The sequence below is a fragment of the Zea mays genome, chromosome 2, assembly GCF_902167145.1.
Source record: "Zea mays cultivar B73 chromosome 2, Zm-B73-REFERENCE-NAM-5.0, whole genome shotgun sequence".
NCBI lineage: Eukaryota > Viridiplantae > Streptophyta > Magnoliopsida > Poales > Poaceae > Zea > Zea mays.
This window is the reverse complement of record NC_050097.1, coordinates 205066599-205092988: the sequence shown is the minus strand read 5'-3', so window position 1 is coordinate 205092988 and position 26390 is coordinate 205066599. Positions and strand designations below refer to the sequence as shown.

General features: G+C 45.5%; 2 protein-coding genes across 3 annotated transcripts; both read left to right on the top strand.

Moving 5' to 3' along the window:
- Positions 1 to 1281: 1281 nt before the first annotated feature.
- Positions 1282 to 11420, top strand: LOC100276279 (uncharacterized). 2 transcript variants are annotated; one of them, XM_020547589.3, is made up of 4 exons: positions 7656 to 7789; positions 9335 to 9894; positions 10123 to 10353; positions 10994 to 11420. In XM_020547589.3, the coding sequence occupies exons 2-4, from the start codon at positions 9880 to 9882 to the stop codon at positions 11105 to 11107; spliced, it is 360 nt and encodes a 119-aa protein (XP_020403178.1). In that variant the 5' UTR covers positions 7656 to 7789; positions 9335 to 9879; the 3' UTR covers positions 11108 to 11420.
- A 1211-nt stretch (positions 11421 to 12631) lies between these two features.
- On the top strand, positions 12632 to 23347 carry LOC100275447 (uncharacterized). Its single transcript, NM_001405983.1, has 2 exons — positions 12632 to 12906; positions 22988 to 23347. Exons 1-2 carry the CDS (start codon positions 12733 to 12735, stop codon positions 23057 to 23059), a joined length of 246 nt encoding a protein of 81 aa, NP_001392912.1. The 5' UTR covers positions 12632 to 12732; the 3' UTR covers positions 23060 to 23347.
- Positions 23348 to 26390: the final 3043 nt, after the last annotated feature.

The following is a 26390-nucleotide window of genomic DNA, read 5'->3' as shown; positions in this document are numbered from 1 at the left end:
CAACAGGACGGTATCAGATGATTCAAACTATAGTTTACAATGAGTGAATCAGACCGACCTGAGTCGGTGATTGCTGCAGTATGCGCCCCACTAGTAGAAATGTGTGTTATCTTCCATTCCCAAAGGCCATTCACTTGCCTTGGCAAAAGCTCTCAATGGTATACAGTGCTTCAGAGCTCCAAATCCATCATAACCCCTCCAGACTACAGTAAATTGAGTGATGTATCAGCCACATGCATCAAAATGCAATCCATTTGTCACAAAATTCACTCGTGGAGTATTAGGAAGCTACTTGATTCGCTATCTAATTACATGAAGTATACACACTAAACTTTTCAATAGCAATCTCGAAATCAGCAATGTGGCAGTTTCCTCACCAGGGGAAGACGTCACCGGAGGTGGTCAGCGCGGCAGAGTGGATGCCACCGAGCGCGAGGAGGCGGAGATAACTGAGGTTGGGATTAGGGCAGAGGTCGAAGGCGGATGACTCATCACTCAGGCCGATACGGCCTCCATCGCCCTTGCCCCACACTGAGGCGCCTCCTTCGACAAGTAGAGCGGAGTCGAAGAGCCCGCAGGAGATCCCAACCTCCACTCCGGACGTCTCCCCAGCAGAGAGAAGGCGTCCGGGGGTGGGCGCGAGGCGTGGTTCTAATTCGAGGTGGTTATTTGGTCAACGGGGGATGAGTAGAGATCCATTCACAATTTTTCCATTGTTTCGTTAAAGAAAACATATCTGGTGCACATGGATGTTTAGTGTATATGGTACACATATTAAATCATCATCACTCATCTTAGATCTCATGTCTCTAGTCGCTTGGTATATTTTGCTAAGGACACCCTTTAACATGGTGATGTGTAGTGGTGGAATGTGTTATTTGTAAATTACAATAATCAACCAGAGACCTTAGATTTGAGATGGATAATGATATTTAATATGTGCACCATGTACACTAGATATATACTCTTTTGTTAAAACTGAAAGTGGTAAAATTACAAATTTCTCGAGTAGAGATGGTGCTCCTCCTTGCCGCCGCCGAGCTGTCCGGACGCGCCACGGCCCCACGAGAGGAGGGAGAATGGGATGGTTCCGTAAGAGTAGAAGGTCGGGGTGGAGTTGGATGCGGACGAGGTGGAGAAGTGGCGGCGGTGGTGGAATAGGCGGCCGAACATTGCCGACGGTGATGGCGCTTTAGTTTGGCCTGCGATAGACAGAGGACACGACTACACGAGTACACGAATACACGATTACTATGAAATCGGGTATGCGGGTTCGAGCCTGTTAGTTTCTACGTGCCCGTTTAAACTAACGGGCGCGTCCAACCTCCCCTTGCCACCGCGACGCCACCGCACCAAGGGAGGTCGGCGAGAAAGCAACCGCGGAAGCCATGGCGAACAAGGCAACAGCGCCGACCTCCTGGCGGTGGCGGCTTCTGCTGCTACTTCTCGTCACCGTAGCCGCCTTATGCTGGATTCCTCCGGCGATCGCTGCTGTGGCGGCGGCCGCAGCCGCATCGACGTCCAATGGAGCACGGAGGTCGCTGCTCGGCTTCGTGGAGGCGCAGGGGAACGCTTCCTACCACTGCACGCTCTCCGGTCCCTGCGTTCCCTGCCAGTATTCTGAGAAGGTTGGCGATTCTCTCTTTATCTGTGATTATGGGAACGCATTAGATTGGGGTTTCGCGTGGAGAAAAAAAAACCCGATCTTGGTAGGTGACAAAAGAAGATCGTGTTAGGTCGCTTCTTTCTATAGAGCCTAGGGATCGTGTGTTTTCCTTATTTTCTGCTTTTCTGATGTACTAGCTTATGTGATTCGTGTTACTGGGTTAGAGTAGTGAAAGTTTATCATGAAAAGTTCAGATCTTGGTTAAAGTTCACTGCAAAATATGAGCCCTGCTTTCTGCGTTCTATCTTTTATCACCTAGATTCAGTTACCTAGTAAATTTGCTTTATATCAGTGGTTAATATCACGTTCAAGTTTGGGTAAAATTTAGTTGCAGAGAATCTCACCCTATTCATGTTCATTGTTTTGATATGATTGATAATGAGGTAGCATTCATGAAGTTGAGTAGCATGGAGCAACAAGAATTATCTGGTGATATTTAGCTAGTTTCATTACTCACCGAGGGCTTGTTCGTTTCACCCTTAACCCATGTTGATTGGGTGGTATTTGGTCGGTTTAAATCCATAGTAAGTCAAAATCCATTCCAAATAATTTCAATACACTCCAATCCACATGGAATTGGAATAACCGAACAAGGCCTGAATGATTTACAGAATGATAGCCACGCTAAGGGGATGTTTGGAAGCAAAGTATTTTTGGAGTTTTGAAGTAAAACCATGGTATTGGAGAACACCATAGACCCTGTTTGGTACTTCAGTTTTTTAAAACCATGGTTTACAGATGTCTATTACATAAATACTATAGTTTTTCTTTACTGCACTAAAACCATAGTATATCTTAAAACTAGTGATCGTTTGATTCGATAGTATACCTTGCTTCGTTCTTGCCATCATCTCTATTTTTCTAGGGGGCCTCTGGTGCATGCAGCCATGCAGGGTGCTCTGAGGACTGGCACATGCGGTTCAGGCTTGTGACTTGGCGGCAGGCAACAGGCGGGCCTCTGGCGTAGCCAACGGGGCAGGGGGAGGGGGGCGCGCGGGCGGCACAGACGGAGGAAAACTTTGGTGGGGAGTGCAGTATCCAATACTTTAAAAATACTACAGTTTTATCTAAACCACAGTATTGAAAACAATGTTTTAGAAGGACCAACCAAACACATATAGGCCTAAAATACTGTAGTATCCTACAATACCGCATTATTGCATCGAAACTATGAAATAACCATGCTACCAAATTGTTATGGCTGCGGCGTGGTGGTAGGCGAGGGGTATGCAGGGGAGAGTGGAGGAGGAGAGCGGCTTGAGAACAAGAACGCAGAACGTAGCGAGGAGGTCTGTCGTCGCCGGCGGCTGAAGGCGCCACCGTCGAAGAACAGCCCACCTCTAGGAGGTAACTGTATTATTCTTCGATGCCTTCTTACAAACTAGCAGCCAGCCTTTATAGTATAGGCGGCAGGGAACACACCCAATCAACTTATTACTTTCTATAATGGAAATAGGAAACTCTACTGTCTGCTATAGCAGAAATAGGAAACTACTGATTGATATACTGGAGATAGGACTCGCCTGATTGCTTCCAATTCGGCTGCCTGATTGCTTGCTTCCTTTCCTATTCTTCCAGCTCCTCTAGCTCGGTTGCCTTATTGGTGGAGGTTCCCTTCTTGTGCCTGCGCCCATAGGTGTTCCTGTAGAAGAATGAGTCCACAACACTTCCCCCCTCCCCCTGGAACAGCTCGTCCTCGAGCTGAAACACCGGATATTCTTTCTTGAATTCTTCTAGTGAAATCCAAGAAGCATCAACAGCTGTCTGTCCGTCCCAATGTACCAACAATTCCCATACTCCATGGTTGAGACGAGCACGAATGATCTTCAAGGGTTTAGGAACCACTCTTCCATGCACAAGCGATGGCAACTGCACTGGATCACCCACCGGAGGGGTACCCACGAAAGGCTTAAGAAGAGCCACATGAAACACATTATGGATGCGAGCTGCTGCTGGTAAACGAAGACGATAAGCTACTGATCCAATCTGCTCTAGCACTTCATAAGGTCCAAAGTACTTAGGGCCCAGCTTGGTGGCACGAGCTGGAGTGATACCCACGGCTGTGCGGTGATGCAAACGGAGCCAAACCCAGTCTCCTACTGCAAAGACAACCTCCCGGTGCTTCTTATCATGCTGAGCACGCATTACCTCCTGAGCCAACAATAACCGATCACGGATTTCAGCAAGGAATTCATCTCTATCTCTGAGTTGGGCTTCTACTGCTGCCACCTTTGCCGCCCCCTGTTCAAATTGCAGCAAGGTTGGTGGAGGCCGGCCATAAACCACCTGGAAAGGAGAAACACCAATAGCTGTTTGGAAGGAAGAATTGTAGCAAAATTCTGCCCACGGTAACCACTGTAGCCAAGAACGGGGTCGATCGCCTGCTAAGCAACGAAGATACATAGTGATAATGCGATTAGTGACCTCCGACTGCCCATCCGTTTGTGGGTGAAAAGCTGAACTGAGAAGCAATGTCACCCCTGCTAAACGGAATAATTCAGTCCAAAAAGTGCTAGTAAAAACCGGGTCCCGGTCACTAACAATAGAACATGGGAACCCATGTAGCCGAACAATCTCATCAAAGAAGGCTTTGGCAACAACGGTGGCTGAATATGGATGGCTGAGTGGGATGAAATGAGCATATTTGGAAAACCGGTCCACCACAGTCAAAATAACTGATTTCCCACCAACTTTGGGAAAGCCCTCAACGAAGTCCATAGCAATATCACTCCAAACAGAAGAGGGAACTGGCAGGGGCTGCAGCAGTCCAGCTGGGTGCAAGTGCTCAGTTTTATTGCGCTGACAAACTCCACAACCTTTGACATACTCTCTGACCAAACGGCTGCTATGAGAGTTGAAGAAGGATAACCGAAGACGATAGAGTGTCTTCTGAATACCCTCATGTCCTGCTGTATGTGCATTCTCCAGTAGCTGTGGCCATAGGGGAGATGAATCTGGAACATATGCTTTGCCCTGAAATAACAGCAGTCCATCCACCTCCGTCCACCCTGCTGGTGCAGTGCCACTGGCTAACTGGGCCCGAATTTCTTGTGCTCTTGGATCAGCAAGGAGTTCTTGACGAATTGCATCAAAAACTGCAAAGGATGTTGTCGATAGGGCATGAATACTGAAGGCCTCCTCATCCCGACGAGATAAGGCATCTGCTGCTGCATTTTGCTTCCCTGGGCGGTACACCACATCCAGATCATAACCAAATAGCTTCGTGACCCAAGTGTGCTGTGGAATAGTGGTCAGACGTTGGTCCAATATGTACTTCAAGCTGCGATGATCAGTGCGGACTGTGAATGACCTTCCCCACAAGTATGGCCTCCAATTGCGAACGGCTTTGACTAAGCCGATCAGCTCTCTTTCATATGCGGGCAACTTGGCGTGGTGAGGGGCCACGGCGCGACTGAAGTAAGCCACGGCGCCCTCTCCCTGGTGCAGCACCGCGCCAAAGCCGGAGCCCGAAGCATCGCAGTCGACGTAGAAGCGCTTGGAGAAGTCTGGTAGTCGGAGCAGTGGAGCAGACACTAGCGCCTTCTTCAGGGCTTGGAAGGCCGATGTCGCTTGGGAAGTCCAGGAGAAAGCCGCCCCCTTGAGGAGAGCAGTTAAGGGCTCGGCCACCGCACCGTACCCCGCAATAAACTTGCGGTAGTACCCGGTGAGGCCAAGAAAACCCCGCAGCGCCCGTGCAGTCCGCGGTTGTGGCCATGCCTCCACAGCCGCCACCTTGGATGGGTCCATGGCCACGCCCTCCTTGGAGATAATATGGCCCAGGTAGGCCACCGTTGGTTCGCCGAAGAAACATTTAGACTGCTTGATGAAGAGGCAGTTGGCGCGTAACAACTGAAAAACCATCCTGACCTGCTGCACATGTGTCTCCCAAGAAGAACTATAGATGAGTATATCATCAAAAAAGACTAGAACGAACCGGCGGAGAAATGGCTTGAGGATGGTATTCATGAGAGCTTGAAATGTTGCTGGCGCGTTCGTCAAGCCGAAAGGCATGACGAGGAACTCAAAATGGCCATGATGCGTGCGAAACGCGGTCTTGGCAATGTCCTCTGGATGCATCCGGACCTGGTGGTACCCGCTGCGGAGATCAATCTTGGTGAAGAAACAAGCGCCCGACAGCTCATCAAGGAGCTCGTCGACCACTGGGATAGGAAATTTGTTCTTGACCGTCTTGTCATTTAAGGCCCGAAAATCCACACAAAATCGCCAAGTACCATCATGCTTCTTCACAAGGAGAACAGGGGAGGAGAAAGGGGATGTGGTTTCCCGAATAATCCCCTGTGCCAGCATTTCCTGACATTGGCGCTCAATCTCATCTTTCAAAAGCTGCGGGTATCGGTACGGTCGGACTGCAATAGGAGCCGTACCCGGCAACAAATGAATGTGATGGTCATGGCGTCGCGCGGGCGGCAGTCCACGCGGTTCTGCAAACAGGTCAGTAAAATCTTGCAGTAATGAATTCATGAGGTCTCTGGTCGCCGTCAGAGCAGCAAGGCTAACTTCCTCACCACCGATCCCACGCCACATGACGGCACGATCATGGTGCCAGAAAGCCATGGATCGCGCCGTGAAGTCCCATGTAATGGGTCCCAGCGTCTTGAGCCAGTGGACACCGAGGACGACGTCGAAGCCCTCGAGAGCTAAGGCATAGCAGTCGATGGAGAACGTCTGGTCCTGGATGGCCAATGGCATTGCTGCACAGATGCCCGGACTGTGCAGCTGCTGTCCATTAGCAACAGTGACCACCAGACCCGGCCGATGGGTGATGGCGAGGCCGAGTCGGTGGGCGACGCCCTGGTTGATGAAGGAGTGGGTGGAGTCGGAGTCCACCAGTGCCGTCAGCTCTTCCCCTTGGATCTTGACGCGAAGACGGATGGTGTCACCAGCAGGGACCCCCGTCAACGCGTTCAGCGAGATGCAGACTTCCTCCGTGATGTCGTCGTCCTCTGGCGCAGCGTCGTCCAGGGACAGACAGAACACGCCGCCCCGCGCCGCACACTTGTGATCCCGGGAGAATTTCTCTGGGCAAAAATAACATTGCCCCTTGGCACGTTTGTCGGCGATCTCCTCAGCCGACAGCCGACGAACGCGGGGTCGCTGTGGTTCCTCCGTCGTCGGTGCTGGTGTCGTTGACGGTGGACGAGGACGGGAAGGCTGGCGCGGCGTGGACGGGTAGATGGCGCGAGCCGCCTCGGCGGAACGACGCTCGAAGGCCCGGGCCAGACTCATGGCTGTCTGAAGGTTCGCCGGATGTTGCATCTCGACGTCGGATGACAAGGGCTGACCCAACCCGGCAGTGAACAAGTCGATTTGGTGCTGCCGGGTCAGGTTGTCGCAGCGGCACAGGAGAGCCAAGAACTGGCGCTGGTATTCCTCCACCGTGCCGGTACGGTGGAGCTCCTTCAACTCCCCAAGCGCGTTGGAGCGGATGGGCGGGCCGAAGCGCATGTTGGTGAATTCGACAAAGCGCGGCCATGTGATGATGCCGAGATCACGCTCCAACTGGTAGTACCATTGTGCCGCCGTGCCGTCGAGATGGAGAGAGGCCATCCACACCTTATCCTCCTGCAGCGTGCGGTAGCCGCGAAAAAAGCCTTCACACTTGTTCAACCATGGGAGCGGATCCGACTCACCATCGTAGTGCGAGAAGTTGAGGTTGGGTTCGCGTGGGCCACTGCTGTCATGACGTCGAGGGCCATTCCCGCGGCCCCCACTGAAGCTGCCTTCCTTCGTGCCTCCGTGTCGTCGACGATCAGGCGAACCCTGCGGCTCGTGGTCCCCTTCATCACCGGACTGAAATTTCTCCGTGCGCGCGATGCGCTGGTCATGCGCGTTCAGGCGGTTGTTCATGGTTGTGAGCAGCGCGCTGATGCGGTCCAGCTTCACCGAATCAGGCTCAGGATCGCCCGCGACGCTGGACATGGTCAGGGCACTTGTCTCCGATACCAATTTGTTATGGCTGCGGCGTGGTGGTAGGCGAGGGGTATGCAGGGGAGAGTGGAGGAGGAGAGCGGCTTGAGAACAAGAACGCAGAACGTAGCGAGGAGGTCTGTCGTCGCCGGCGGCTGAAGGCGCCACCGTCGAAGAACAGCCCACCTCTAGGAGGTAACTGTATTATTCTTCGATGCCTTCTTACAAACTAGCAGCCAGCCTTTATAGTATAGGCGGCAGGGAACACACCCAATCAACTTATTACTTTCTATAATGGAAATAGGAAACTCTACTGTCTGCTATAGCAGAAATAGGAAACTACTGATTGATATACTGGAGATAGGACTCGCCTGATTGCTTCCAATTCGGCTGCCTGATTGCTTGCTTCCTTTCCTATTCTTCCAGCTCCTCTAGCTCGGTTGCCTTATTGGTGGAGGTTCCCTTCTTGTGCCTGCGCCCATAGGTGTTCCTGTAGAAGAATGAGTCCACAACACAAATAGGCCCATAGTATTCTTTGCCAAGAGGTGTTTGGCTACCTCGTAAAAAAACTTTGTTTTGAATACCATGGTTTTATAAATACCATGTAATTTTTGGAGTATTTGAAACTTCACTCCAACCCAAAGTTTTTGTCAATGACTAGCCTTGCACATGTATACCAAATACCATGGTTTAAAATACTTTGTCTCCAAACATGTATTGCTAAGAGTGATGTAAAAAATATTGTAGTTGTGTCATGACATCTTAAAACCGTAGTATTCCAAAACCATGGTTTTGAAATACTTTCCTTCCTAACACGCCCTGGATTTTAGTTAACTTGCTAATGGGTAACTTTTTTCAGGGTGGTTGGGGTTGGCTGTACAGGATAATATGTGTCGGTAGTGATGCTTTGTTAGTAAAATTAGTATACCACTGGTCTTTGAAGCTAATATAACGGTCTTCATGACATTGCAAAATGTAGTTCTTGGTCGGTGAAGTAGGAGCCTTTAGTATTTCATTAATTTGTCAATCACATTGTCTGGTACTTTCATATCCTGATTTTTTTGGTTTATGCTACAACATGTATGGCAAAATGTGTGATATAGTACTTAGTATGTGTTTGAAAAGAAGGGGGTATTATGGATTGAAGGATATGGACATCATTGGTTTCAAATTACTCCAAAGGTTTCTTTGTGCCCAACCTTTTTGTTGAAAACAACACTGAAGTGTGCCTCTTGATGTCATTTAAGTTGTGCATAGAATGCAAAGTTTCTGCATCGGAACTGATGGTTGAATCTTAGTTTCTATGCTGCCTCTTTCTTGGCCTGACAGATTACACACTGTTACAAAATAAAAAGGATTACATGTGTGTTACCGCCTGATGCCAGAAAGCCCAAATATTTCACTTATTTGATTGCTAAAATAATTTCCCTGTGGAAATTGTTTACTTACAAAAAAGATATTACAACTTAAGACAAGCTTATCTTATAGACCCATAATGTAATCTTATAAGATTGGTCATATTCCTAACCATCAACTCTCGCCCTCACCCTTAGACTTGCCCTCCACCTTATCAATTCTGTCATATAAGTTTCAGAATTGCTTGCCATTGCAAAAAATATGACCTTAAAATGGTCCCATAAATATTCTGAAAATAGGCTTGTAGTTACACTGATTTTTCACACTAGTTGTTTGGGTAAGTGATGGAATACTTGCACTTCTCAACCTGATGCTGCAAAGCAGGGAAAAACAAAAGAAAAACAGATAAGCTAAATGAAGTGGTGGGAAACAATGGAGATCAGAGGCTTTGGGAGCTTGCAGTCAACACTGGTAGATCTGTTGAGGAATGGCTGTGAACTGAAGGCCATCAATGTCTGGGATCATTACCTCGAAACGAACTTGCCATTGTGCAGACTTGTTTGGCCGACACCCTTGTTAGCTGACTCAGGCTCACTGTAGTGCCACTTGGGCTGGCAGTCATGAAGAGCTGGAGCCTCAACCTGGTCCTTGCACCCACTGGCTGAGCACGCTACCTCAAGGCAGGCCTCATGGCTGCTGGCTGAGTTTTCTGCTCTAACGGGTTGACAGCTGGCAGGCTTGCCGCCTCTGGCCATTCTCAATGTGTGTGAGGTAACAGACGGGTCACTGGAATTAGTGTAGTCCACTGTAGTTATTAATTTTTTCCAGTAAAAAAGCTCAAATACAGGTGTAAAATTATTAGATTTACAACTCATTCAGGATCACGAGAAACGAGGAGCGAGGTGAGCTTGATTTCGGCCGGCAAATAAATGTGGTCCACTGAGGTGATTTTTTCTAGTTGGAAAACTCAAATAAAGGTGTAAAATTAATAGATTTATAACTCATCCAAACAAGTTTTTCAGCTTGACCTGTAAAAATTGCTGGAACTGTATTTTAAACTGGTATTAGCCATAAAACTGGTTAAATGGTAACAAATGCAATTTTCATGCTATCATATTTGTTTCCTATTGTACAGGTTCTACCGGCCTGACAATAACATATCATTTTTTCAGAACGATGAAAAGTATAGCTGCAGCGAAACTGGCTATCGCCTGCCCTTGAAATGTGTACAGGCACAAAATGCTACAAAAGAAGGAAACATGAGCAAGCAGAGGAAGATATTGGATGATGCATCCACATCAGGTGGCACAAAATCCGCATCAGGTGGTCCAAAGCATTATATTACTTACAGAAGTTGTGTGCCGTTGGTTGGAGAGGAGAATTTATCTGTTCTTGGTTTTGAGGTATTAAAATTGCAACACTTTTCTCTTCTATATTACAGATATTGTTGGACTTATATCATGAATTCTTTATTTACTCTATAATGTTACTTGTTTTTCTAATGTTAATGCACCAGGAGCGCTCGGTACTGATGGCTGTGGCAAATGCAGCTGCAGTCGCCGCCATCACTGCCGAGCAAGCTGGACACAGACTGAGACCAAAGACTTGATAGTGAGAAATAATAGTGAAAGGCAGAAAAATCTTAGTAAATTGAGAAGCATTTCTGGGGTAATTTCATTAGACTAAAATTGGACTCTGAATTTTGCCCTTAAACATGCAAGCAGACCTTACCTTTTCTTTGCAGCTGTGATATATATCTAGAGCTGTTTGTTGATGTTCTGAGCATGATGTTTGATAAATTCCAAAATACTCGTGAAATTGAAGCATCAAAAGGTGTGCCTATGTAGTTTCGTACTGTAAGAGTGCAAAGCATGAGTTGCATTTCTTTCTATTTGTAGCACAATCTTGCTCGTTCTGCACTGAAAATGTAACACCGTATTGATGGTTTGTTTTCTTTTTTAATTTTCATTTGTCAATGAGAATCCAAGACAAATTTATCTTTGTTTCTTAAAGCATGAATCATAAAGTTATGTTGTTTTCCAGATAATGATGGCCGGAATGTTGCTAGTAAGTGGCCCGTTCGTATATTACCGGAAACGGCGTACAAATCTTATGCAGGGAGCTGCAAGAATCCCGACAAGTGATCCTAGGTTCTAGTATGGGGGGACATGGGGTAATAACGGATCGCATACTTGTGTTGATCTGGTCTATCTTTCTTGTGATTTTGACTCTTGTCATTGTACTATTATATTTCACACATGTAATTCTGGAAGAGGCGAAGTGCTTTTTTAGTTCTCACAGGAGTAGGAACCACAGTGGTTAGTCTCATCGACCTGGTTTACTTGGGTCAAATCACTTGTGTTACATATTCAAATTTATGGTTTTGTTACCCCCAAAAAGTTGCTCTAACAGAGGAACAACTTTGTTCATGTTGATAATTTATGCGACCAATGCGATCATTTTTCTGAAAGCTGCAATGTTTGAGTTGAGTACTTGATGGGGATGCTATTGCTATTAATTATAGGGGTGTTTGGTTTCTAGGGGCTTATTTTTATAGTCTATCTATTTTATTCTATTTTAGTCTCTAAATTGCCGAATACGAAAACTATCCGTGTTTGATAATTTAGGGCAATTTAGGAATTAAAATGAAATAAAATCAAACACCCTACCCTGGACACGCAAACTGCATTTTTTTCTGAGGTAGCATTATACACTGATCAGTACCATCTGTATAATCCCTGTTTTTCTGCTGGAAACATATTTTCATTCACGTTTAATATAAAATTCAAATCCTAACAGGTTTGTTTCGTTTCTTGTATTCACGTCGAGTGCTAAGACCCAAGACCCATGTTTATCATGTTGCAAATCGTCACGATTTAAAAGTTGAAGCTTCATTTTAGAAATACAAAACGTGCTTCAGTTCACAAAGAAAACGGAGTTCCCTTTTTGAATCCAGCATTTTCAAACAAGGGCATGACATGACCATACAAGTAGAGGTGGATAACGAGGCAGCTCGGCTCGTTTGAGTTCTCGTTAAGGTAACGAGCCACAGAGTCAGCTCGGCTCGGCTCATTTACGAGCTCGAGTTGGCTCGTTTAGCTCGCGAGCCAGAACAAAAAAAATAATAATATGTACATAATAATTATTTTTTAGTAAATGTCAAAATAATTTAACAATAGAAAATAGTAATTATACTCGTAGTTTCACAAATCACGTCAATATAACACTAAATTAGCACAATTCATCACTCATTAATTCACAATTCACATATATATTCATCAGTTTAACCCATAATTATATTTGCATAGACCAAATTAACACATAAACATAGTTCATTAATCATTAGTTTAATTCATAGAGCATAGACACCTCACACACATATATAACATGTTCATCAATTATTCTGTAAATCATATGCATATAGTTTCGTTTTGCTGGAATATGGTAGCTCGTTTAGCTCGCGAGCTGACTCTTTAACGAACCGAGCTAGGATGTCAGCTCAGTTCGTGAAAAAATTCAAACGAGACGATCCGAGCCGAGCCGAGCTGACCATGAACCGAGCGAGCTAGCGAGCCACGAGCATTTCGTCCGGCCCTACGTACAAGTACACAATAGAACTTCATTTTTCCCCAAATGGTAGTGTTGGAATATAATTACTGAAATCAGCAGGGTCTCTTGTGCAAACACCCCGTGCACAACCAATTCCCCATCGAGACATCGGTCCGTCCGTACGAATCCCTGCGCTCAACGCCGCACCGAACCTGACTCAGGCACTCACCGCTATGGGCGGCGACCATGGCGGTGGGCACGCCGGCGGTGACTTCCGCCAGAAGGTATGGAGCATGACGGGCGGACCCTACTGCCGCCCGGTCCACTGGCGCCGTAACACCGCCATCGCCATGTTCGGCGTCTTCCTCATCTGCATTCCCATAGCCATGAAGTCCGCCGAGCTCGAGGTATACATGTGTATCCCCATCACCCAGACTCTGACCCTACGATCTCTCCTTGGCGTGCACGGTCTTCAGGATTTGAGCTTATGCTTGATATATCCTAGATATTAGATCTGCGCGAAACGTCTCAATATATACTTCAGTGTTCTTTATAGAGAGACTTCGCTTACCCATTCGGTACAGCACACAATTCGAATGCGGATGTAATGACCAGTTCGTTAATATGGTACTTTTTCTGTTCATTTAGCTGTAAAATTCCAAAGTGGTGACATTGCCAATGCTTTTGATCCTGTTGGAAGTGCCCCTTGAATCCTTGATCTATTATTGCCATGGAAAGCAGTTCCTAATGCAAGTTCCGCTTATTTTCTGTCATTGGGTCGGCCCAAAACTTGCTAGAATGAGCTAAAAGGGCCTGCCACCTAACTAGGGAAAGAAATAAACTAAATTGACAACAACAACAACGACAAAGCCTTAGTCCCAAACAAGTTGGAGTAGGCTAGAGTTGAAACCCAACAGAAGCCACAAAACAAGGTTTAGACACGTGGTTTAATGAACTAAATTGATATACCATATAATTAATTAGCTGAACGCCAAAACACAACTGGGTACCCAGTTGCATCCTTAAATCCAGTTTCAGAATACGATGTCACAATACTTTATTGGAGTTGTGTGGCTACAATGATTTCTTTTAAGCTCCTGTTATTCTTTGTCTGTACTGAAATGATCTGAGGTCAAATTGTGATGAGTATGCTTGTTTCCATCTGGACAACTTGTGGACATGCATATATTAGCCAGGCATGAATGACAGGTGCATACAGATGCTAATGGATCAAATAGTACCTAGAAGTAAATACCACTGAAATTCTATTATAGCCATTATACATGTTCTCTAGATAGCTAATGAGTATATGGGATGATGGAGTGAGATGCTGCAATTTGAGGTTACCAGTTGTCAATTGTATACCTAAGCTGACGGGTGTTATTTCATGTGAATTCATTTCTTAGGGAAAGCATATAGGTTGTCCATAGCATACACTTATTTACCCTGTGCCAAACTATTACCAATCCATATCCAATATTGGTCAAAACTGCTTGGTCTACAGTTAGACCTGAATGCATATGCCATGAGACTCCAAATGTATTAGCTGTCAGACAATAAAAAAGGATATGCTGCACACTTCCCTTCTCTGTGCAAAATGCACATATCACATAAAAAACTCGGCCGGGGAGGGAAAGACCGCACTCCATGTATTATATTAAGAAGAGATTGAAACATGGTCTCGGCCGAGAAAACCCCTGAACCCTGCCCCCCATCAGGCCATCACCAACGGTCCGATCAACTACCCACTCTGCAATGGCCCAGTCGGAGGGTGGCGCGTAGGATATCGATCCACGAGAGCGGGCCGGGCACAACGAGGGGATTTTTTAAACCAAGCCCGAAATTCACCCCCGCGGGGGAATCGAACTCAGGACCTGGAGGTGCTACTCGGAAGCCTTAACCATTACGCTAGAGGCCCTTTCGCAAAAATGTGCATATCACATCACCCTGTCATTTACGCTTACTCAAGTTATCTTTAGTGAGAATGGTATTTTGTAGGGCCAACCGCATGAAAACTTTCACTTTTAGGTGGATCTTAGATTTCCCGAACTTGAAATTGCACCCAATGACCCAAACTCATTCTGGCAGAGGTGTTTATACTTTATAAGTTGATCTCACAGATAAATAACCAGATTTCTCCCACTCCCAATTAGCTATGTCTTTCTCATTATTGACATTGTATCTATGAACAATAATACCCTGTAACCTTTTAAGCTGGTTTTGTAAATCCTCACATAGCCACCTTCTAAAGGATAGGTGCCAGCTTTTCATTTTCAGACTTTCAAGTTTCAACTGAGAAATCCTACTCTTCACTTATAACATAAACTTGAGGGCTGCTGTCTTTGGAGTATATAGTGGTGGTTCCTGTTTTTATGGATCCTTTTTTGTATGCACGTTTCTGGCCTCCGTAAAGAGTGCCTTGTCTTGTTTGTTTTCAGTCTTCTTTAATACCTTGTTACCTTTCTTCTTAAAATATAAAGAGGCGCAGTTCTCCTGTGTTTTCAAGAAAAAAATAATAAACTTGAGGAAACTTTTCAGCTAAGGAAACATGGCCACACCATTTATTCTTCCAAAAACTGGTAGCTCTGCCTTTACCTAGCTCTGCCTTTTAGATATATATGCCTAATCTTCAGTAGATCATTCCACACAGGATAGTTTTTTTAGGGTTTTTACATGGGTACCCTTAGTTGTGCACCACTGCTCATTGCTAACCTTAGTTTTTATTCCTCCTTAGTTTTGCCCATGAATCCTTCCCTCCGCTCAGAAACGCACCCGCACGCCGTTTCCGTCTGCGTTGGCGTCCCTGACAGCACGGTCCCACGACTTTCAACACCTGACTCGTGGGTCCCCATCGAGCCCCATCCCTCAGCGCCCGCCGCCGCCAGCCAGCTCCAATCCGCTTCGCTCTGCCGCCGCCATGTCCAAACCACCCCGTCGCCCACTACTCGTTGGTCTGCTGCCCTGTCTCTAGCCCATCTCGGCACCATCTCCTCGGCACTAGGAAGCCCCAGCCCCGCCATCAGTTCCTCACCGGCACCGGTAGGCCGCTCCACCGCGCCGCGTTGCCGCCAGGGCACGCTCGTCGTCGTCAACTCCTCACCGCCTCCATGCGCCCCCGCCACAGATCGGAGAGTAGCCTACGCATATCGTCGCCCTGTCCAATCCACCGCCGCCCTGTCCAATCCACTACTGCCTCTCGTCCAGCCCGCCCGCGCTCCCATCGCCGACTCTCGTCCAGCCCGCGCTCCGGCAACCCATTGTCGACTCTGGTCCAGCCCGGTGCTCCCTTCGCCGCCCTATCCAAGCCCCTGCTCCACAGAGCGAGCTCCGGCCTGAGAGGGAGCATCGACCGCCAGGCTTACTCTACAGCGCGAGCTCCCACCGCTGGGCTTCCATTAGCAGCACAAACGCTGTCATTACAGAGGAGGAGCAACTCTCCACGGCGGCAACCGCACTCCTTCAGGCAAGTAGTAGAACTTTCTCCTCTTGTCCGTGTGTGTGTTGGCTACTAATATGTGGTGGATTGTATATGTTGGATAATATGTGGTGGATTGTGTATCAAATTGTATCAATCAAATTTGGTGGACGCTTTGTGTTGGCTACTAATATGTGGTGCATCATATGTTGAATTGGTATGAGTTCTTACCGCCTCATTGTTTTATGAAATAGGATGGATCCCATTATCCCCGATGATGAGGCAAGACACATTGAACCAATAGAAGAAGTTGTTGCACCTGATGATGATGAGAGGCAGTATCCTGAGTTTGTTGACAAGTGGGATATGCTAGAATTTGAGGACTATGATGAAGATATTGTCACAGGGGCTCAATTTGAAGAGACTGATGAAGAGGAGGAGGAGGAGAACATAGCTATGGGGGTGGATGAGCAAGGAGAGGGTGATGATGTACCAAGAATTGATTATGACAGAGATAATCCATCCTTAAAAGGACTCACATTTGCATCGATGACTGAGTTTAGGAATGCACTTGCTACCTATTGCATCAAAGGTGAGTATGATTATGTAATTGACAAGAGTGAGCCAACTAGAATGACTGTTCATTGCGCATTTGAGGTGTCAGTGGAGGACACATGCTTCCTGTATGCGTAATAGTACACTTATCCAGGTCAAAGTGAATCCATCTCCTCACACTTGTCCAAGTGAAAGAAAAGGGTCACATAAGGCAGCTAAAAGTAGATGGTGTGCAGATGCATTATTAGAATGAGTGACAGATAAACCATGCATTGGTACAACTGAACTGGTAAAGAAGATTAAAGAGAAGTACAACATTTTCATGCCTTACATGAGAGTGTATTATGGCAAGGAAATGACTCTTGACAAGATTTATGGCCCATGGAAGGAAAGCTTTAACTTATTATTCACTTTCAAAGCTGAAGTGGAGAAGACGTGCCCAGTAAGTGTTGTTGAGATTGACCATCATACAGTGGATTATAAAGTGAGAGGCAAGATTTTAAACAAAGAATATTTTAGAATGGTGTTCGTTTCATTCAAAGAATGTTGGAGTGGGTTCTTAGCTGGTTGCAGGCCTTATCTAGCAGTGGATGCAATAGCTCTTTATGGGAGGTTCAGAGGCCAGTTAGTAGCAGCTTGTGCCATTGATGCACATAATTGGCTCTTTCTAGTGGCTTATGGTGTTCTCGAGGCTGAGTCAACTGAAAGTTGGACATGGTTCCTACAAAATTTGCGTCAGATCATAGGGTTTACACATGGATTGAGTATACCCACAGATGCTTGCAAGGGTTTAGAAACTGCAGTGGATTATGTGTTTCCTGGAGTAGAGCATAGGGAATGCATGAGGCATTTTGCTTCAAACTTGGGTAAATCATTCAAGGGAAAGTTGATTGATGACAACTTATGGCCAACATCATTGACATATAGCCTTAGAAAGCATAACTATCATGTGAATCAACTGTACACAAACTCTAGGTTAAAGATATACATGGAAAGTCATCACAAATATCTATGGGCTAAAAGCAAATTTGGTGAAGGGTGCAAGGTGGACTATGTGAACAATAACTTGGCGGAGTCATTCAATGCATGGATCAGAAAAACAAAAGGGTTTCATGTGGTGGAGTTGCTAGATAAGATTCGACAGATGCTTATGGTAAAGTTTGAGTTACGTTAAAGAATTGCACTTGAGAGGTTTGGTGGCCACATGATAATTCCAGCTGTGATGAAGACATTGCATGAAAAGACCCGAGGTTTGAAAATGTCTTTCATCAAGCGCAGACCGCTTGAGGCTGAGGTGACAATTGTGGACAAACAAAAGAGGGAATGGAGATATCCAGTGGACTTATCGAACAGGACATGCACTTGTAGGCAGTAGCAGATCACCGGGTTGCCATGCACTCATGTCTTGTTTTTCATTACTTCCCTTCGTGGTGTAGCCAGCGAAATTGATCAATATGTACATGAGTAGTACTCTATTGCCAAGTTCAAAGCAACATATGCTGATAATGTGCCTTCCATAGAGGCAAAGCATCAGTGGGAGGTTGTGAATCCTGGTTTCGTTCTCAACGCTCCAATCCAGACTAGAGCACCAGGAAGACCAAGAAAAACTAGAATAAGATCAAGTGCCGAGGGCAGTGGACTTGGACCAAGGAAGAGAAAATGTAAAAGGTGTGGAGGATTAGGACATATTGCAAGAATGCAGTAGATCCAGCTTTTGGAGAGGATCAATCACTAGAGCCACAAGTGCCACTAGATACAACTTTCGGAGAGGATCAGTCACTATTGCCACAAGTGCCACTAGATACAGCTTTTGGAGAGGATCAGTAACTAGAGCCACAAGTGCCCTCCTCTGCGGCCTCTATGGTGCCATCCTCTGTGGTACACTCCTCTGCTGCCTCTGTGGTACCCTCCTCTGCTGCCTCTTTGGTGCCCTCCTCTGTCATTCCCTCCTCTGTTGGTCTTGCCATGGTAGAGCCCTTCAACCTTGCTCAGGTGCTGCCCTCGAAAAGGAAGAGAGGAAAAGAGGGTAGAATTGAAGATAGTCCAACGAAGAAGGCAAAAATCAAGAAAAGGCTCATTGCGGACTTGTAGCTGCAATACCTGAATTTGCTACTGTCATGAAGCAGCAGAGTCATGTATCTGCAATATGCAATACCGGACTTGTAATTTGCTACTGTTGCTTGAATGCAACAAAGTCATGAATTTGCTTGTAATACTTGTTCACTTGAATGCAACAGAGTCATGAATTTGCTTGTAATACTTGTTCACTTCTGCAGTTTTACTTGAATGTGCAGACTTGTGGTCAGTCAGGTTTGCTTGAATCTGCAACAGAGGATGGCAACAGAGGAGTGTACCACAGAGGATGACACCATAGAGGCCGCAGATGAGGACACTTGTGGCTCTAGTTAGTGATCCTCTCTAAAAGCTATATCTAGTGGCACTTGTGGCAATAGTGACTGATCCTCTCCGAAAGCTGTATCTAGTGGCACTTGTGGCTCTAGTGATTGATCCTCTCCAAAAGCTGGATCTACTGCATTCTTGCAATATGTCCTAATCCTCCACACCTTTTGCATTTTCTCTTCCTTGGTCCAAGTCCACTGCCCTCGGCACTTGATCTTATTCTAGTTTTTCTTGGTCTTCCTGGTGCTCTAGTCTGGATTGGAGCGTTAGGATTCACAACCTCCCACTGATGCTTTGCCTCTATGGAAGGCACATTATTAGCATATGTTGCTTTGAACTTGGCAATAGAGTAGTACTCATGTACATATTGATCAATTTCGCCGGCTACACCACGAAGGGAAGTAATGAAAAACAAGGCATGAGTGCATGGCAACCCGGTGATCTGCTACTGCCTACAAGTGCATTTCCTGTTCGATAAGTCCACTGGATATCTCCATTCCCTCTTTTGTTTGTCCACAATTGTCACCTCTGCCTCAAGCGGTCTGCGCTTGATGAAAGACATTTTCAAACCTCGGGTCTTTTCATGCAATGTCTTCATCACAGCTGGAATTATCATGTGGCCACCAAACCTCTCAAGTGCAATTCTTTGACGTAACTCAAACTTTACCATAAGCATCTGTCGAATCTTATCTAGCAACTCCACCACATGAAACTCCTTTGTTTTTCTTATCCATGCATTGAATGACTCTGCCAAGTTATTGTTCACATAGTCAACCTTGCACCCTTCACCAAATTTGTTTCTGGCCCATAGATATTTGTGATGACTTTCCATGTATATCTTTAACCTAGAGTTTGTGTACAGTTGATTCACATGATAGTTATGTTTTCTAAGGCTATATGTCAATGATGTTGGCCATAAGTTGTCATCAATCAACTTTCCCTTGAATGATTTACCCAAGTTTGAAGCAAAATGCCTCATGCATTCCCTATGCTCTACTCCAGGAAACACATAATCCACTGCAGTTTCTAAACCCTTGCAAGCGTCTGTGGGTATACTCAATCCATGTGGAAACCCTATGATCTGACACAAATTTTGTAGGAACCATGTCCAACTTTCAGTTGACTCAGCCTCGAGGACACCATAAGCCACTGGAAAGAGCCAATTATGTGCATCAATGGCACAAGCCGCTACTAACTGGCCTTTGAACCTCCCATAAAGAGCTGTTGCATCCACTGCTAGATAAGGCCTGCAACCAGCTAAGAACCCACTCCAACATGCTTTGAATGAAACGAACACCCTTCTAAAACATTCTTTGTTCAAAATCTTGCCTCTCACTTTATAATCCACCGTATGATGGTCAATCTCAACAACACTAACTGGGCACGTCTTCTCCACTTCAGCTTTGAAAGTGAATAATAAGTTAAAGCTTTACTTCCATGGGCCATAAATCTTGTCAAGAGCCATTTCCTTGTCATAATACACTCTCATGTAAGGCACCAAAATGTTGTACTTCTCTTTAATCTTCTTTACCAGTTCAGTTGTACCAATGCATGGTTTATCTGTCACCCATTCTAATATTGCATCTGCACACCATCTACTTTTAGCTGCCTTATGTGACTCTTATCTTTCACTTAGACAAGTGTGAGGAGATGGATTCACTTTGACCTGGATAAGTGTATTATTACGCATACAGGAAGCATGTATCCTCCACTGACACCTCAAATGCGCAATGAACATTCATTCTAGTTGGCTCACTCTTGTCAATTACATAATCATACTCACCTTTGATGCAATAGGTAGCAAGTGCATTCCTAAACTAGGTCATCGATGCAAATGTGACTCCTTCTTTTAAGGATGGATTATCTCTGTCATAATCAATTCTTGGTACATCATCACCCTCTCCTTGCTCATCCACCCCCATAGCTATGTTCTCCTCCTCCTCTTCATCAGTCTCTTCAAATTGAGCCCCTGTGACAATATCTCCATCATAGTCCTCAAATTCTAGCATATCCCACTTGTCAACAAACTCAGGATACTGCCTCTCATCATCATCAAGTGCAGCAACTTCTTCTATTGGTTCAATGTGTCTTGCCTCATCATCGGGGATAATGGGATCCATCCTATTTCATAAAACAATGAGGCGGTAAGAACTCATACCAATTCAACATATGATGCACCACATATTAGTAGCCAACACAAAGCGTCCACCAAATTTGATTGATACAATTTGATACACAATCCACAACATATTATTCAACATATACAATCCACCACAATTAGTAGCCAACACACACACAGACAAGAGGAAAAAGTTCTACTACTTGCCTGAAGGAGTGCGGTTGCCGCCATGGAGAGTTGCTCCTCCTCTGTAATGGCAGCGTTTGTGCTGCTAATGGAAGCCCGGCGGTGGGAGCTCGCGCTGTAGAGGAAGCCTGGCGGTCGATGCTCCCTCTCAGGCCGGAGCTCGCTCTGTAGAGCAGGGGCTTGGATAGGGCGGCGAAGGGAGCACGGGCTGGACCAGGGTTGACAGTGGGTTGCCGGAGCGCGGGCTGGACGAGAGTCGGCGATGGGAGCTCGGGCGGGCTGGACGAGAGGCAGCAGTGGATTGGACAGGGAGACGATATGCGTAGGCTACTCTCCGATCTGCGGCGGGGGCGCATGGAGGCGGTGAGGAGGAGTTGACGACGACGAGTGTGCCCTAGCGGCGACGCAGCGCGGTGGAGCGGCCTACCGGTGCCGGTGAGGAACTGATGGCGGGGCTGGGGCTTCCTAGTGCCGAGATGGGCTAGAGACAGGGCAGCAGACCAACTAGTAGTGGGCGGCGGGGTGGTTTGGACATGGCGGCGGCAGAGCAGAGCGGATTGGAGCTGGCTGGCGGCGGCGGGCGCTGAGGGATGGGGCTCGATGAGGACCCACGCGTCAGGTGTTGAAAGCCGTGGGACCGTGCTGTCAGGGACGCCAACGCAGACGGAAACGAAGTGCGGGTGCGTTTCTGAGCGGAGGGAAGGATTCGTGGGCAAAACTGAGGAGGAATAAAAACTAAGGTTAGCAATGAGCAGTGGTGCACAACTAAGGGTACCTATGTAAAAAACCCTTTTTATTATTCTGCTTAAGATGAGAAACAACTCGCTTCTTTAATTGTGTACAGTTTCCTGCCAAATTCCCTTCCCATTTTCCATCACCACTTGCAAAGGAGACTAATATTCATTCTTCTCAAATCTTTGACCCCCTTTCTATTTGGGTTTAGTAATCTTGATCCACTTGATTAAATGGTACTTTTTATTCAAGCTGCCCCCCTGCCAAAAAAAATCTCTTTCTAGCAGTGTCCCATCTTATTAATTGTTGACAAAGGCAACAAATACATGGCATAATCATCCAACCTCTAGAACATATTTTCCACAATAGGTAACCAGGTGGCTACATGAAGTTTAGAACCTGAAACTGGAACCCTGAAGTACTTAATTGGCCATTTCTCAATAGAGCAGTAGAACATATTAGAAAACTCCAGACCTTTGAGTTATCCTGACTGATCACAACCGCCTCACTCTTGGTCCTTTGCTAGAGGAGTAAAGGATTAAGAAATTAATTAGATTAGCTCAATTAGAGGAATTTGATCAATTAGAGATAGGATTAGATTGGGTCAGTTAGGGATAGGTTTGGATATTATTTGTTATGATTTGATTAGGCCTTCCTTAGGTGGCCAGGATATCTCTCTATATAAAGGAAAGTGATGTACCAAGGAGGAAAAAAGCAATGAAGGAAGAACTATCCAACTCCCCCAAATACTCTAGTCTCCCTCCACGGTGACTTTGCCGGCTATCTTCCTGTCAATTGTTATCCCCGGATTGTTCTCCCTCCGTTAGAACAATCTGAAAATTTCACATTATAATTTTATTGAAAGCGGGCTAGTGACATGAATGCATACTAAACTGAAGACCTGCTTGACTGAGATCATCTACGTAGACCTGCTTGACTGAGATCATCTACGGATGTATATACGATAAGGAACTGCCGTTTGTGTTATATGGTTCAGTCTTAATGTGTTCGTCATTTTGTTTCTGAAATAGATTGTGGAAATCACAGTGCATAACAAATGTACTATAATACTTCTATGCAGCAACGCCCGCATCACCCAGTCCGGCCAATCCCATCTCAACTGTGGTGCAAAAACTTTGGCAAGGAATACTGAAGGACCTTCCAAGTAGCATGAAGCGCGGACACCTTGCTTTTGCCTTCTTTTGATTCTCTTTCTCTTTTGGCTCAATCATGTTATATGAGAAATAAAATAAATATTGGACTCAAATAAGAAACCGGTGATTCAAAAGCCTCTGATGAATTTACTTGTCCACGAATTTTGGTTATATTTCTCTGCTATTTTCTTTCTTATTTGATTCTCTGCTATTTTCTCTCTTATTTGAAACAACCAATGACAATGTTATAAGTTTTGGTTATATTTCTAGTAAATTATGTTTCAAAAGTGCTATGGTGATATGGATCTAAGCAACACCTAGACAGTCGTTCAAAAGTTTATTATCATATATAGAGTCATTTAGGTAAAAACGATTCCTCTATCTTCATATCCTGCAACAACTTTTGTATATCTTGTGCATATTCTATAAAGCCATTCCCGCTCTATAAATCTAGAATAAAGGATATCTATATTTGAAGATCTAGCTAAAGAGAGTATTAGAGAGTTTTTTTTTTACTAAAATCTTTATTTTTGTAAGTTAGGAAGAATATAAAAAAAATCTCAGAGGTTCTCTTACGCATCGATGTCAATGACACTTAATTTGGTTCACGGCCAAACATTACAACACCTGAAGCATGCCTAAGATGTGGCGATCAATTGACAGGTTTGGAGTCTGTTTAGTTGTCTGCTAACTGCGACACAAAAGAATTAATCTTATCTAAAGAAGTTAGACAAACTGTGATAAGTTAGGCATCAAACCAAATATGATGGAAGAGCATCCAAGGAGGCTCAGAATTTTTCTTAGAGTAGCTGAGCTGAAGTCATTTTAAAAACGATAAAAAGAGTTCAAAGTGATAAGTTTGTTACTTCCTCCGTCCCAAAATATATTTCGCTTGAGACAAAAGATACATTCATTAATTAACCTATAAATATAGTTTGTATATGTCGGGGTTTTTGACTCGATGGTCCTAACCAACTAATAAATTTATGTTGCGTGTTCTTGTTCTGGATGGTTAATACAAGAAGACACATAAGGTTTATCCTGGTTCGGACAAGAGAAGACCCTACATCCAGCGGGGAGGGAAACTTATATTATCTTGCACCTAAGTACTCGTAGTAGAACATACAAACAAGTCGAGAGAGGGAGTGAGTCCCAAGTCTTTGAGTATGATGAGGCGAGTGTCAATATCATGAGTGAGGTGAGTCGTGAGCCGTGAAGTCTCCTTCGTAGAAGGCCCCAACCTCCTCCATTTATAGTCGCACGGAGGAGGCCCAGGTGTGCAAGGGTTGTTATGCTATTGTTGTGGTCAGAGGTGTGTCCAAGCCCTGTAGCGGCATGGCCGGCGGGATGGCCCTCGTCCTTGTTGGCATCTTTGGTCAGGAGAAGTATGCCCGATCCCTGTAGCATGTTCCTTTGATTGGGTAGAGAGTCGAGGTTGGGCTCGGGAGCATGGGCATGCGTTCGAGCCCTAGGCTATACTGCGAATGAGACGTTTTCCAAGTGTGTCGAGTCAGAGCGGTAGAAAAAGTGCTCGACATGGTCTTCAGCGAGGTTCATGGGAGAGCAGGTGACATTTAATGTGCGTGCTTCCCTGTTGGGGGCAGTTGGTCATGTAGGAAACGATGACGCCTGAGAGGGTGGTGAATTAGGACTTCTAAAACTTCTTTCTAAATTAGGCCACAAATAAATCCCTAGACAAAAACCTATCCAGGTAAACAATCTAAAATGTGCAAACTAGGTTTAGACTATATGCTGCTATCTCTACTGCAAAATCTAAGTTCCAATCCTAAATATTCTAACTAGAAAAGATAGATTGAAAACTTAAGTACTTAATATAAATGCGGAAGGTAAAGAGCTAGTAGAGAAAGCAAACTCTCGTGGATGAGGCTAGTATTTTAACCGGGTATCCGGAACCACGCAAGGTCCCGACTAATCCTCGTTAGTGCTCCTACGCAAAGGGTTAGCCCACGCGAGGGCCAAGCACCACGGACGAGTAACTCCGTACAGAGTCGTGGGCCTTCTCCACGCACAAGTGGTGCTCCAGTTTTGGCTTCTCTCGGACGCTCCCCGCCGTCTCTACTATCGAACTTCTAGTCGAAACGTCACGAGCCTCGTTCCCTCCAGTACACGGTGGTGGTCGTGACACAAACTCGGTTGTCACGGTCTCGCAAGACTCTCGCCCCACTTGATACAATTACAATGGCTCACACAAGAGTCGAGGGATTTTGTGGGTTTTTTCTATACTCACTCAACTAACTAGAATTCACCTAGAGCAAGCGCATAAGCAGTCTAACTAACCTAAACACTTCGCAAAGCACCTACACTAATCAGCGAGTGATTCTATTAAGCATTTGGGTGTTTGAGCACTTGGGATAGTCTATAATATGTGTTGGTATGTTGTTTGGGCTCCCACACCTTCAAATGCCCGGTTGGGTGAAGTATATATAGTCCTCAACTCAAATATAACCGTTGGAGAAAAGCTACTGCTCTCTACGGTACACTGGACAGTCCGGTGGTAGGCACTGGTGCGCTCTACGACAGAGGAGTCAGCTTTCTGTCGTGAATGTGTCTCGCACGCGTACACACAAGGCAGACGTCTCTCGTGGGTCTAGCTCTAGGTCCTTTTTGTATGAACTGAATCTATATGGGCATATTTGGTTAGTTGTATGGGAGACAACCAGGCCCATATGATGCAAGCAACACATGATTGGTTGGATGTGCTCGCATTCTAGCCAGGCTGATGTGATATCCTGGCCTCTAGGATGGTGATATCTTGGCTCAATGCTTAATAAAATTAATTGAGTATCTATACCGATAAGGTGTATTTTCTTTTTCGGAAGCCTATCTCGAAAGAACCTCCAATTTAAGTGTGCTTGGCTTGGACCAATTTGAGATAGATGATCGACCGGGGAGTTTTCTCAGGTGCGAGTGAGGACAAAGTGCGCACAAAAGACTTATGTTGATCTGTGGGGGACAATACATGATTTTAGAGAGCTGTTAGGAATAAGTACCGTCGGTTTAGGATTGGACAGGGTGTTAGCAGGTGTAAAAGAAGCTGTCGAGTGTATCTCTTCCCATACAAGATTTTATTCCGTTTCTACGTAGTCTCACTGGAATGGCGTGAGCATGCACACATACCGTATATGTTTGAGAGGCTAACACCACTTTAAAGAGATGTTTGGTTTATAAAAACTAATCTTTTACCTCTTCGTTTTATTCAATTTTAGTTCTTAGATTATTAAATATAGTAGTTTTCGTATTTGACAATTTAGATACTAAAATGAAATAAAATCTATGAACTAAATATTAGTCTCTAGTAACCAAACACTG

What these genes read in the sequence shown, in the direction of transcription:
- LOC100276279 (XM_020547589.3), top strand. An exon ending in TATCTGTTCTTGGTTTTGAG is followed by an intron (nt 10,354 to 10,993) that starts GTATTAAAATTG and finishes GTTGTTTTCCAG; the next exon opens with ATAATGATGGCCGGAATGTT.
- LOC100275447 (NM_001405983.1), top strand. Translation starts at nt 12,733, where the DNA reads ATGGGCGGCGACCATGGCGGTGGGCACGCCGGCGGTGACTTCCGCCAG. An exon ending in TGAAGTCCGCCGAGCTCGAG is followed by an intron (nt 12,907 to 22,987) that starts GTATACATGTGT and finishes ACTTCTATGCAG; the next exon opens with CAACGCCCGCATCACCCAGT.